This window comes from Cucurbita maxima, unplaced genomic scaffold, assembly GCF_002738345.1.
Source record: "Cucurbita maxima cultivar Rimu unplaced genomic scaffold, Cmax_1.0 Cma_Scf00031, whole genome shotgun sequence".
Lineage (NCBI taxonomy): Eukaryota > Viridiplantae > Streptophyta > Magnoliopsida > Cucurbitales > Cucurbitaceae > Cucurbita > Cucurbita maxima.
The window spans coordinates 421,850-433,577 of NW_019272047.1; the positions used below are offsets into that span (position 1 = coordinate 421,850).

At 34.2% G+C, this 11,728-nt stretch overlaps 1 protein-coding gene and 1 long non-coding RNA gene across 5 annotated transcripts in view; one reads left to right on the plus strand and one right to left on the minus strand.

The window, feature by feature from the left end:
• The window catches only part of LOC111466647, an 11,945-nt gene extending 11,263 nt beyond the window's left edge, over positions 1 to 682 (plus strand). The window contains exon 2 of the long non-coding RNA XR_002714414.1: positions 597 to 682. This is a non-coding gene — a long non-coding RNA (uncharacterized LOC111466647). The remainder of the gene's footprint in view (positions 1 to 596) is intronic.
• Positions 1 to 11,728, minus strand: part of LOC111466644 — a 24,831-nt gene that overhangs the window by 6,607 nt on the left and 6,496 nt on the right. For all 4 annotated transcript variants that reach the window (XM_023111374.1, XM_023111375.1, XM_023111376.1 and 1 more), the window contains 9 exons: positions 11,469 to 11,570; positions 9,894 to 10,124; positions 9,100 to 9,174; positions 8,576 to 8,656; positions 7,716 to 7,898; positions 7,451 to 7,606; positions 5,467 to 5,559; positions 3,297 to 3,368; positions 245 to 362 (listed from right to left, as the gene is read on the minus strand). In XM_023111374.1, the coding sequence (XP_022967142.1) occupies positions 245 to 362; positions 3,297 to 3,368; positions 5,467 to 5,559; positions 7,451 to 7,606; positions 7,716 to 7,898; positions 8,576 to 8,656; positions 9,100 to 9,174; positions 9,894 to 10,124; positions 11,469 to 11,570 (1,111 nt within the window). The remainder of the gene's footprint in view (positions 1 to 244; positions 363 to 3,296; positions 3,369 to 5,466; positions 5,560 to 7,450; positions 7,607 to 7,715; positions 7,899 to 8,575; positions 8,657 to 9,099; positions 9,175 to 9,893; positions 10,125 to 11,468; positions 11,571 to 11,728) is intronic.

The window sequence follows — 11,728 nt, forward strand, 5'->3', positions numbered from 1 at the left end:
AAAAAAAAAAAAAAAAAAAAAAAAAAAAAAAAAAAAAAAAAAAAAAAAAAAAAAACATTAGGGCAACTTCCTATGATCTCTTGTTTCTCACTCTTTAGCTCCATGTTTGGGCAATTTCTTCTTTTAGGCCCCTTTTTGTAGTTTCATTTCTCTTAAAGAAAGCAGGTCTCTTATTGAAGAAGATAAAAATAAAAATAAAAATGTGAACGAGTAATTAAATCAAAAGGCTGAATGCAATACTTACTCATGTTCTCAATGATACGATTGGCATACACCTGAAATGCATTGTCTATGCCACGAAGCAAGCAATTAAGTTCAGTCAGCCTCATTGGGACTTGAAGAGCAAAAAATTGATCCACAGTCTGCATAGAAGGGCCAACATGATTATAAGAAAATAGAGTTGATGGGCTGACACACACAACATGCACACAGACATTTAAAACCATCCCGACAACAATTCAAGACATCAGCAGAAAGTTTCTAATAACTTAAAGATAAAATGCAAAAAAAATACTAATTGTCTGGAAACTATTCTTCCAAGAAGGTTGTTTTCAAAATACATTGGATTCTATGTTAAGAATGAGAAATAGAAATAGAAATAGAATTGGGATCGAAAGTATGATCTTCATTAATGTTTACAACATTTAAATAGGATACAAACCATCAACTAATACCTAAAAATGAAGGAAAATATATAACTAACTAAATCTTGTAAATAAGATAAAATATATTGCTAATCAAATCCTAAGATAAAAAATACTACTAACAATTCCAAAATAGTTAAGATATACTCCGTAACTATAAAATATATTCTCCAAATATCATATCTTAATATTCTATGAATGAAAGCTCCACAAGAGTGCTTTGAGATCCTTATACTAAAACAAGAAAACTCAACTTTTCAACCCAGGACCACATAACAGAGAAGTAAAATTGATTCTAGCTTTTGAAATAAAAAAACTAAGAATACCCAAAACATTGAAGGGCTAAAGACCCAGTGTTCCGTAAGATAATAATGCCAATTACACACAACCAACAGATAGAACAAATACATCAACAATATTCTCCTCTTCATCATCATCGATCGTGATTTCAACTGGATTATCAAATTATACTATTACTGCTTCAAGATATAGCAACTATAGCATGCAAAAAATTTTATGCCAATTGTAGAATCATAAAAAACCCACCCAAATCTTTCTTCAATCTTTAATTCTTCATTAGCATTAGCCATCCTAGTTCAAAAAAAATGCCAAAAACAATTATGGGCATTATTTTGTAACTGGCACATTTTGCCCATACTATCTACTCACTCAGATGTTAATGCCCATGATTGTCACTTACACATGATACCTACCCACCCGGAGGTTAATGCCCATGATTGTTACTTATGCCAGTAAGAATCACATATAAATATCAGATAACTGGAGATACTGACATTGATACCAAGGAGTAAAGTTTACACATACTAATACGTGATACTGATGTAGTAGGATTTGTGGATAATTAGATATTACTCTTGGTTAATTCCTTTTATTATCCTTTTAGTATTTTTAACATACTTTTTTAGCATTTTACCTCTTGTTACTAATCGTGTCCAAAGATGTTTTGGCAATGGAAGGAGTACTTGGAATGAAGCTTGGTTGAATTGTGAGACTTTTGCTACTGCCTATCCAGGGCTTTTTCATTTTACTACTAAACCTAATCTTACGGCTGCACAGGCTAGGAACAGTTTGAATGCTGCTTGAGACTTGTGTTTGCATCGTAATCCGAATGATTTGGGAATATTGGAGTCTAACCCAATTTCTCTTGCCGTATATCATAGGGTCAACTGGTGACTGTTGGATTTGACCTCTTGATCCCACCAAAGCTTTTACTGTAGAATCTCTCACGGATGATTTTAGTTCATTCATTGGTCCTAGTTCGACTAACTTGTATTTAGTGTTTGGAAGAGTATTTACCCTAAGAAAATTAAAGAAGAAGAATGCTGTGTATTACTCTATCTCCTTCATGGTGTGTGATGTGTCATTCTCACCTAGAATCTCCTAGTCATCTTTTTGCCTACTACACCCTTGCTTCTCAGAATTGGACAACAGTGCTTGAGGCTTTTGAGCCGCCTATGATTTTACCAAATGACATTTTTTATCTTCTGGCTTCAGTATTTGAGGGTCATCCTTTTCAAGGAGTGAAAAGGACCTTGTGGCTCTTTATCAACTAGACTTTCTTCCGGTATCTCTGTTGTGAGAAGAACATAAGAACTTTTAGGGATGATTTCTTGACTTTTGATCATTTTTTAATTTTACTTTATTTGCTTTGTACTAGTGTAAGACTAAACATCCTTTTGAGAGATTATAGTCTTTCTTCTTCGACTCTTGTAAGTCACCTCTTGGTGTTAGGAGCCCTTTAAGCTCCTTCTATTTTATTTATCAATGAACTTTGTTTCTCTTCTCGGAAAAGAAAGAAAAAAAAAACTCTTCCTTCTCCCTCTCGTTATGATGACTCTGTGTTTGAATCTAAAGATCGCCTAAGTAGAGTGGACTCATTAATGCTGTCTATGGGAAATCACTTTCTTTATACTTTAGGAAAACAAAGGAGACTCTTCCTCCCTTCATCAATGCTTTGCAAATTTGCATCTCTTATTGAAGCTTGTGGTCTTGAAATACATGAAATTCCTTCATTGTTATCCAAAGATTCAGCGTAAGGATTTTTTTATGGGTGTGAGAAGTCTCTATGTTGCTTTTTTCGGCCTTTTGTGTGAGACTCCAGAGAGATGGCTTCTTTGATTCTTCCTTCGCAAGTTTTATTTTTATTCGTTTGTTCCAAGCTTGTCTATTTTTTAGCTTTTCTTTGACGATCTCTCTATTGGGTCACTTTATGATATTTTGTCTTGTTTTACTTCTTTGCAAAGTTTGTATCCATTCAGCTTTAGTCTCTTTTCATTTATTCAACAATTAGTTTTGTTTATTGTAAAAAAAAAAAAATAAATAAAAAATAAAAAGAAAGAAAGAAAAGAGGAGTGGTATTAGACAGCTAAATAAACTTCTTTCTGAACTGCACATTTTTTCATTATAATGTGTAATTATAACACTACGGCCAGCAATAATACAAACATGAATAAAACTTTATGACAAAGCCACACCCTTGTTAATGCCTAATTTTTGCAAGCACGGTAATGTAGGCCAGTGTTCACAAGAATGTAATAACAATCGTCCATAGAGTGAGTGAAAGTAGTTTCAAGTTAACACTCATATCCAGGAAAAAATGTCATGAAAACCATAAAAGAGTGACACCCATACCTCCTCAACGATTCTATAGACTTCGACAATTGAACTTCCATGACGCTGCTGAGGGGATATTGGATTCCATCGCTGTATCAAAAGGAGACAGAATATATAGCTTACTATTAATACATTAAAGTGTTCGATAAAAGCAGATAAAAAAAGAAAAAAGCAAGCTGTTGGACAAGAAAATAAAATAAACTAGTCAATATCACGGATATGACATGAGAGACATCTTAGATTTTTTAACCCTTATTTTTCTACAATATTTTATGCTGAAGTGCCAACTACTTTTATATGTCAAAATAAGCTTAGGTAGCAAATTTAGTTCTTAAACCTAATTTAATAACATTAGACATTAAATACTTATATTAAACAAAATTTTCAGCAAAGAAATCATAACTTCAGGCCCTGGTTTCCCTTCAAACATTTAACAATAAATTTATTAACGCACGCCCCCACCCATTTCTACTTTCAATTCATCTTTTTCAGAAAGCCCCCAAAAGTCCAGAAAACAGCTTTTTGCATATCAACCTAAAAGAAAATAATGTTCATTCTCGTTTACAAAATGGGGTTTCTTCTTCTTGACGGTACACTTTTAAAGGTAAGCCTAAGTATTGGCGGATTTTATTGTCATAGATTGGCAGCATGTCAGGTTGACAGCACGTGCATGTTTGAGTATGTATTTATAGAGAGGGAGATGCAGACGTGAAGAACAATAGATAAATATGTTTAATTTATTACTCAAATTACTGTGTAAGCAGAACTTGAAAATAAAAGTAATAAATTGTTGTCATGTTAGCTAACTAAAATATTATAGAATTAAAAAGATCTAGCCACTTTTTTCCCCGTAGCTAATAAGCAGATATTGGCAAAGTCTTCCAATATGAGGATTTTTCAAAACCTCGGGATAAAAATATCACATTCTAAAACTTAGGGACTAAAGTGAAATTTATTTTAAAATTTAGGGACCAAAAATAATTTATCTTAGTTATATAATTGTTATTTTGAATGCTTAGAACTAGTGATACTTATAGGTTTAGACACAGTAACATGGGCGTGGTAACATAAAATTGAGTTGCCCCAACTCTACCACAAGAATAATTAGTCATATATATTCATTATTTTGAATGTCCACAACCTAGTGAACATAGGCATGGTAACATTGTTTTTATTGGCTAACTGTGGCTAACTGGGAAACCTAACCACTAAAATTACATGACTGCCCCAAAAGATGTTGCACAAAAGTGTCGATATTACAGATAGCAAAAGCATACATCAGACACTGGGTAAACCAACCACTAGACTATGACGAAATAAGTTCGTAAGGAAACAGCAACGTTTCATTTATGGGCCAGTACAAACCAACCACACATCCAAGGGGATATACAACTCAACCATTATTTTCACCCTGATTAAACAAGAACACAATTAATCTGTACTTGGAACACGGATAAGAAATTCTTGACAAGATCTCACAATTAAAAAACAAATTTTTTTAGGAAACAGTTTCATTGATAACTTTGAAACCATCCAGAAAAAGTTTCTCCAATTGATTATCAGAGAAGGGAAGTTATAGTTACTGAAAGGAAGAAAGTTTTTGCACCAAGAAAAGACCCAAAAAGATAAGATATCAGTGAGGGTTGCTGTTGTTTTCTCCTTGCCTTTAAAATTTGTATCATTTCTCTCTTTCCATAGACACCAGAGAAAGAGCACGACAGAAATGTAGCTATAGGATCTCATTTCAAAAACAAATTAATCTGATCAAATCCAACACTGTTCACCTTCGAATTAATATTAATAATAAAATGGCCTTAAAAGTATTATAATAGAGCAAATCAGTAAGAACAAAAGCGATATAACTAAGTGAAATTCATTTTAGTTTACCATGCTTGAGACCGTACACCACTTGGACAAACCTCTATGTCAAAACTCACGACCAAGAAAGTAAACGAGATAAGTGAAAACTGTCTAGTGGTGATTTACAGAACATTCTTCAAATATTAGTCATAGTTCATTCGACACTTTTCCAGTAACAATACAATACTATATTTGAATATTTAAGTAACCACTTCTATTTTAAATTTATATGAGCAATACTATTCCAACTACGAGGACCTGGATGAATGGTAGAATTTAAAAACACAGAACTAGGAAGTTTACTGAAAAAGAAAGTTTATGTGCTTGCCTCTTGTTGGAAAGCTCTTTCCACCCATCCTAAGATCCGTCCAAGTTGTGAGTTGACCCAGCGCAGCACCAAGGTTCCAGATATAGATTCAATCTAAAAAATTTAAGAAAAGTTGATACCATGAGAGCATGAGAAAAATATTCATGGACGGAACCAAGTACTGGGAAGCAATAGCAATTTTAAGATTTTATACCCCAAAAAAATTATATTATTATTTTTTTTTTAAAAAAATCTACCAACTTCAACGTCTATATTCATGAAAAATAGATTTAGTAGAGTTTTGTCTCCCCAGAAAAAGTGACTTGAGAGCAACAGGAGAACTTTTAGAAGGTGGAGACATCTCAGAGAAGGTTTGACCTTCGATCAGGTGTAACACCTCCGTTAGGTGTCTGTAACCAGAGAGTTTTATGACCATCTTTTACTTCTCATTTGTGAATAGTAGGAGTTTTTTTCTAGAGGCTTTTGTCTTTGGATTTTTCTAGGCTCTTGTTTTGGGCTGATTTTTTGTGTTTCTATGTTGTATCCTTCCATTTTCTTTCTGGTAGTATGATTTTTCATTATACACTCACAAACACACATAAATATGCATAAGCATAACTATCAATAATGTATATAGAGGATTGAAACTGATCGTGGGAGAACTTCACCTTATCGTCAATAAATAAAATAGCATCCCAAAATTGAATCCGCCTTACCATACTTCCTAATGCTACTATTATCCTTTCTACTTTTGGTGCATACAGCCAGAGCAATGGAAAGAATGAAAAAAGATATGTCGAAGGTTTCACAGTCAGCTATAAATGGAGGGCCTCAACAAAACATCGAGAGCAGACATTTAAACGATGAGGAAGCTGTTGAATGGGCTGAATTGAGCCTAGATTTCACTCCAATAGTCCTCTCATCAAGAGACGATTCGTTGAGATGGCTCCCTAATGCAGATCCTTCTCCACAAAATCCTTACTGTCTGATATGGGAGAAAAAAACGACTATCCTGGATCCTTTATTGGCCCACAAAATCTGGAAAGAGAAGTACCCAAAAAAGATGAATTTTTTTTCTTCTGGGAGCACAGAAAGCTATCAATACCCAAAAAAGATGCCTTATTTGGCTTTGACCCCAAGCTGGTGCCCTATGTGCTAAACTAATGATGAATGACTGAATTATTTGTTCATTAACTGCCCCTATGGCCGTCACTTCTAAAACAGGGCTCTCAAAGCCTTCGGTTGGTATTTAACTTTTCCTTGGGGGGCTAAAGATTTCCTCCACACAGCTCTGTCGTACAACCCCTTCAAGGATCCTAAAGCTTTGCTGTAGAAGAAGTAATCAAAGGGTCTTCCTAGATAAGGAACAATCTCATGTTAGGCTCTTTGATCTTGTTATTTACCATGCTATTTCTTGGGAAGGTCATTTGTAATCACAAAGGATTAACATCCCTACTGTAAATTTTATACATCAATGAAAAAAAAATTTACATAAAAACAAAAAGAAAAGAAATATTGGGAACAGATTTTTTTGCCAATTTTGTTCGGTGGAGCTAGGAGTTCATTGCTAATGATACCCCTTCAAGACTCAATCAATTATCAGTTATTATAAGAATTATTGATATCCACTCCTTGTCAATAATACCAACATGTAGAAGGAAGGAATTTGAACCTCCGGTCCACATGCCTTGACCAGTTGAGCTATCATCATGTTAACCTCATCATGTTAACGTCATTGATAATAGCACACCAAGAGATACAATAGCATCTTGTAATCTTTTCAGAAAATGAAGTACTAAATTTAAAATTCCCTACTTTTAAATCAAGAATCCCCCATTTTATAATTAATATTACCTCAATATCTATAATCTTTTCTCATGAGGCAGAAATTGTTCCCTTTGATAATCTTGAAAGCAATTTACACACTTACAAAGGAATGAAAGAGAAGATATTTTTTCATAGAAACAAGGGGAAAACTTTAAGCAAGTTGCAACTGGTTTCTAACCTGGTATAGAGCAAGTTTTCTGATGTGAATATCAGCACCCAACTCTTCACATGCAGATGTGATGAGGGTTAATATATACTCCTCGAGGCTATTGGCTGCCGGAAATACAGATACAACATCCTCAGTCAGATGTTCAACTCCATCGAGGAAGGGTTTCTACAAGGTTTCGAAAGAACTTGAGATTTCAGAATAATACCCCACTGCATCATGGACTAAAAAGACAGGAATTATGAAACTACCTTACCAAAAATGGCTATAATCTTACCAGTCTATGACCATAAAGTTTATGGAGAAGTGATGCAGAAACAATGGATGCTTGAGCGTCCCTTTGAGATAAGATTGGTATGAAAAGAGATGAATCCCTCTTTAGAAGTTTTTTTGTCTCTTCAGCAAGCAAGGCTAGAGGATGTTCGTGATTTCTATCAGATTTCTCCACGGAATGCAAAACCTGCAGAATAAAACAATAAAGTATTAAAACAAATAACGTTCAGTGCAGGGAAATGAAGTTTTTCAAATGTTTCAGTTTTTTAGAAGGGAATTGAGTACAATTACAAATAATGGATGGTTGAGTAATGTTTTTGAGAAGAGAAACAATTTATTGATAAATGAAATAAAATGAGTTGAACGCTCCCAATTACCAAAGGTGTACTACATGAAAGAGCTTCAATTAGCAATTAAAGACAAAAAAAACTATAACCAGAAAAAGGCCATTTACATTTGCACCAATACAAATAATTAAAAACCAACTCAACGAAGCTTCTAAATTGGAGATCGCTAAAAATTTGACCATTTCTCTCAGCCAAAGAGATCAAAATAACACCCCATTAAAAGCAACCATAACATCTTTTTTAGACCACAAAATAGATGGCCCACAAAAATCAGAGCTAAGAGTACATTCTGAGGTAAAGCCAAACCCAAAAGCTTCTAACACACAACACATCAAGAAGGAGATAAAGAACAATAGGACAAAAAGAAACCCCATTCCACACCAAATTGAAGTTTAGGGGCAATGCTACAAGTTACAAGCCAGGATTTAACAACATTATCCCACAATCTCTATAACATACGTCCCATCCATCAAGCATCAGTCAGAAAATAAAGCACAAATAATATAATCACTCTTACCCTGGAAAATGCATTCTTAAGGGATGATAATATATAGAATTCAATCTGCTCTTTATCTGTTCTAGACATTGATTCTGCTGCCTGTAACACACGAACCATAAAGTTTTAATATTCATATATCTGAAGCACAAGAAGAAGAAATAGAATATGGGAAAATAAATTCAGTGAATGAATGTTGTTGGAAAAGGCATGTTGTTACCATCCTAAGACTTCCAAACCCAGGACCTCTATCTTCTTTTCATGTGAGACTAAATTGTAGGGTTAAGAGTTAATTGAAAAGGAGATGGTGTTTTAAAATGTAAGTGCTGTGAGTGCTAGGTGTCCATCTTTTTGGGGAAGTTTTTGTTGGAGACAGAATTATCATCTCAAAGACAACTATTCCTCTGTGCTCAAGAGCTGGCATAGCGGATAGTTCCAACATAGAAGTAATATACTACAGTTTTCTAGCCTGCGTGAGAGAAGAACCCATCACTGACAAACTTATTTGGAGCATCCATGTCCTTCTAATAAAACCATAGACATACAGTTTCAGATTCTTCCAAAAGCAGCCTCCTGGAAAGCATGGCCACGGTGACAATATTCCCCATCTTTCTAGGATCCTGCGAGGTGCATAAGAAATATTAGAATACTGAACAACAGAACTTTATATTCAGAAGTACTGAAAAGAATAAGGGAAACGGGAGAGAGAACACTTGACAATCATCTAAGGCATACATCAAAAGAGTTGGAAAAGAAGACTGACCCAACCCACTGTGGAAAGCAGAACAGAGTACTACTCCAACCCAAAATAATAAACCCCACAAAAAGGATTTAATGAGAGAGACTCTGTTCTTTGCAGTATTCATTTACAGTTTACTGAGAAGAGAGAAGAATAGGTATGACTTGAGTTTTAATATATGACTTGAGCTTTAATAAACTAATATTCTATAAAGATTCAATCAACATACAGAAATAAAAAAAAATAAAGATCGAGTTAATTGGATTATTTTTTGTGATAGACCATTCACCTAAAAAAGACGGCACAAACACAAAACGGCTCTACCTATGTCACAATCTATCTCCAATGACCCACAAAAATAGGCGCAGAAATATAGAAATGCAAACCAATCATAGTAGATTTGAGATGCCAATAATTCAAATTCAACCGTGATACTTACAATGATTGAACAGGAAAGAGCACTTATCAAGTCAACTTTTTAACAGAACGAGCACCAAAACTAACACCCCTACGTATTTTGGCCTAGAAAATTTTTCCTAATTAACAAAGTTAAATCCCACTCCAGTCCAAGCTTTGCAGTCACAAAATGGTTTACCGAACCTCAGAAAAGTGCAGGTGGTAGTCTCCTAGCAGCTTATCAGCCCAACTCTGTATTGGAACAATAAAGGATTTTAAGAAAGAGAAATCTCGAAAGCTCCCTTCCTCTTCCAGTTCTGAATGCAGACTTTTTAAGTGCAACCTCTCCTGTGGACCCCTTTGTTCCTTCAATGGTATTTTCTTCAACTGCTCAATTGCATGTTGCAGCATTCCTTGCTCGGATGTAATAACATACTGTAATGCAAGATGAAATAATGATGACAATAAGAATATCAAAATCAAAATAAAATTGATCCGTAACGTCAGAAACAAGTCAAACCACTATTTTTATTTTTATTTTTTAAGGAAAAGAGTCAACCAGCAAATTTAATTTTCAGACATATAACAAGGGAGACTAACATCGGAGACTTAAGTTGTTCAAAAAATTCTCTTCTCAGGTAAAACTTTGCTTCTCATAAACCTCTATATGTAGTGCATCCCCATGATTTGATTCATTCCTAGTCTCACAATGTATTATCTGTAAGAGAGAAGCACCACATATCTTCTACCGAATTTTATACGCTTTAAGTTATATTTACTATGCTTTCTGTTTCACACGTTGTCTTTTCATCAAATTGTTTTAGGTTGTCAGAAACTGCAGAGAGGGAAAAAAACAAAACCAGCTCTCTTTCCCTAGCATGTCCTTGCAAATCAGAAGAGGAGTCCATATATTATTTTCCATCATTTGACCTATGCTGTAATTTTTTTTTTTTTTTCCTAATAATTTCTGAACTGTAAATTTGGGCTTGTCTGTTGCACTTCTGCAATAATGTCAGGTTTTAATACATAAAATAAAAATAGAAACTACATAGAGATTTTCAGACCTGTATTTTAGAGGGAAAAAAAATATACTTGGAATAAATGCTGCTAGAACTCTTCTTTAAATGCTTTGGATTGAGGGAAAAATCATCATTTTTAAGAATCAGAGTGGAGACTTTTGTTCATTTTTGAAGAATGTACAGTACATGGCTACATCTTGGACAGCATTGCATGGGAACTTCCTTGAACGGGGCCCTTTTTGTATTCCCATCATTTTGGGAGAGAACTTATTTCTCTGCCCTCTTTTATACTTCTGCTTCTGTGATTTTAATGCTTTTCTTTGCAAAGAAAAAGGGAAAGAAAATAGGGTTATAGATATTGATAGTTCATGAAAAAGATCAAATACGATACCTGCTTATTTTTGCAATGGGAATGTTAATTTCACTCATTTATCCACCTTGCTAGTTCTTAGAGCAGCTGAGGTTTTCTTGACATACGTGATTCTTTTTTTTTAAGTTAAATAAATATCTGATCCTTGTAATTATCATGTGTAGCATACCTTTATGTTCATTAATATAGTTTTTTTTTCTAAACTATGTTCTTATTCCTCACACGTGAACATTCTCTATATTGGTAAAGTGATATATTTAATTATTTCATTGGTTAATTTTGGTGGTCTGAGAAACACAATGCCTGGAAACTTGATAGTAAGGAATGCTGGGTTGACTGAAAAAAATAATGGCTTAAACTTTTCATTTGATAATTTACTGGCTGTCGTACCTGACGAAACAGTACCCAAGTAAAGCAGGTATAATGGATGGTCTCTGTGATTCCTAGAACTCGCCAGGTTGACTTCAAGAGCTCAAGGATTTCCTCTACCTCCTGAAAATATAGACGGATTAGAATCATCCATGCAGATTAAGAGGAATGCCCCGGTAAATGCATCTAATTTTCTTTTCAAGTATAAATGTAAATTAGAACAATGTGTGAGTTTCTTCTTCTTCTTTTTTTTTTTTTTTTTTTTTTTTGGGGGGGGGGGG